General features: G+C 42.8%; 1 protein-coding gene across 1 annotated transcript; it reads right to left on the bottom strand.

Moving 5' to 3' along the window:
* Nucleotides 1-556: 556 nt before the first annotated feature.
* LOC126834957 (protein GVQW3-like) lies at nt 557-1117 on the bottom strand. The gene has a single exon (XM_050567588.1). It carries the CDS (start codon nt 1115-1117, stop codon nt 557-559), a length of 561 nt encoding a protein of 186 aa, XP_050423545.1.
* Nucleotides 1118-1433: the final 316 nt, after the last annotated feature.

Raw genomic sequence — 1433 nt, 5'->3', positions numbered from 1 at the left:
AAATATCAATATTTCACTTTTTTACAGCGATTTATGAGAAGTATGTTAACCTACAAGTCAGTAACATTTTTATATTACGAAGTCACCCCAGAAGTAAGTTTCCCTATTTTCTTGTACTAGAACAGAAAGAGGTAGACAGCTGCGGAAGGTATCAAAATTTTCGTTTAGTAGTAGTGGTCACATTGTAAAAGTTTCAGGTCGTCAGCTTGCTTTGTTTGTAACCTATTCAGTCGTAAACATGTCAACCTACCTCGAGCGCGGGTTCGATTGCGAAGTGCGAAGTGTTATCAAATTTTTGACGTGGGAAGGTGTTGCGGCCTGTGAAATTCATCGAAGGGTTACTTCAGCTTACGGTGAAAATGTGATGAGCATTCAAATGGTTCGGAGGTGGAGAAAAACATTCGAGGAAGGACGTGTTTCGGTGCATGATGAGCACCGCAGTGGGCGCCCGTCGAGTTCGAGCCACTCCTTTAGAGTCCCAAAACACGGTTGCCATGATCTTCCCAGCTGATGTTTCAATTTTTGCTTCTTTTGGCGCTCTTTTCTGGGGTCTTTTCTACACCATGCTCTGCATTTTGGTTTCGGGAGTGTTGTGATGGATCCATGTCTCATGCCCAGTCACAATTCGAGCATAAAGACCTTCTCCTTCATCCTCAAGCATCTCAAAAAATTGATTTTCCGCGTCCAAACGGTTTTGTTTGTGCTCATCCGACAATAGCCGCGGGACCCACCTTGCACAGACTTTATTGAGGTTCAGGTCATCTTGAACAATGAGACCAACTACAGACCGAGTCAACTCGAACTTGGGATGAACCAATTCGAGGATTTGGTCAAGGGTTCGACGCCGATCTTTATCCAAAATGGCACGCACTGCCTCAACTGCGTCTTCGTGGCTCGGACTCGACAGGCGCCCACTGCAGTGCTCGTCATGCACCGAAACACGTCCTTCCTCGAATGTTTTTCTCCACCTCCGAACCATTTGAATGCTCATCACATTTTCACCGTAAGCTGAAGTAACCCTTCGATGAATTTCACAGGCCGCAACACCTTCCCACGTCAAAAATTTCATAACACTTCGCACTTCACAATCGGACCCGCGCTCGAGGTAGGTTGCCATGTTTATGACTGAATAGGTTACAAACAAAGCAAGCTGGTGACCTGAGACTTTTACAGTGTGACCACTACTATTAAACGAAAATGTTGATACCTTCCGCAGCTGTCTACCTCTTTCTGTTCTGGTACAAGAAAATAGGGAAACTTACTTCTGGGATGACCCTCGAATAAACAAATATTTATTAAGGTTCTAAAATCCACTGATTTTACTTTTTAAACATATTTTTTAAATATATGTATCATAGCTGAAGCCATCATGTTTGTTTACGATTCTAGTAATGGGACAAGTGAGAAAATATATTTAAAATAACATACTAATA

The sequence above is a fragment of the Adelges cooleyi genome, unplaced genomic scaffold (genome assembly GCF_023614345.1).
Source record: "Adelges cooleyi isolate 19-005CV unplaced genomic scaffold, UGA_ACOO_1.1 ACOO_flye_CR_arks_rails_tigmint_CR_PRNA_0, whole genome shotgun sequence".
Taxonomy (NCBI): domain Eukaryota; kingdom Metazoa; phylum Arthropoda; class Insecta; order Hemiptera; family Adelgidae; genus Adelges; species Adelges cooleyi.
Note: the sequence above shows the minus strand (reverse complement) of the source record. Positions and strands in the feature narration are given on the sequence as shown.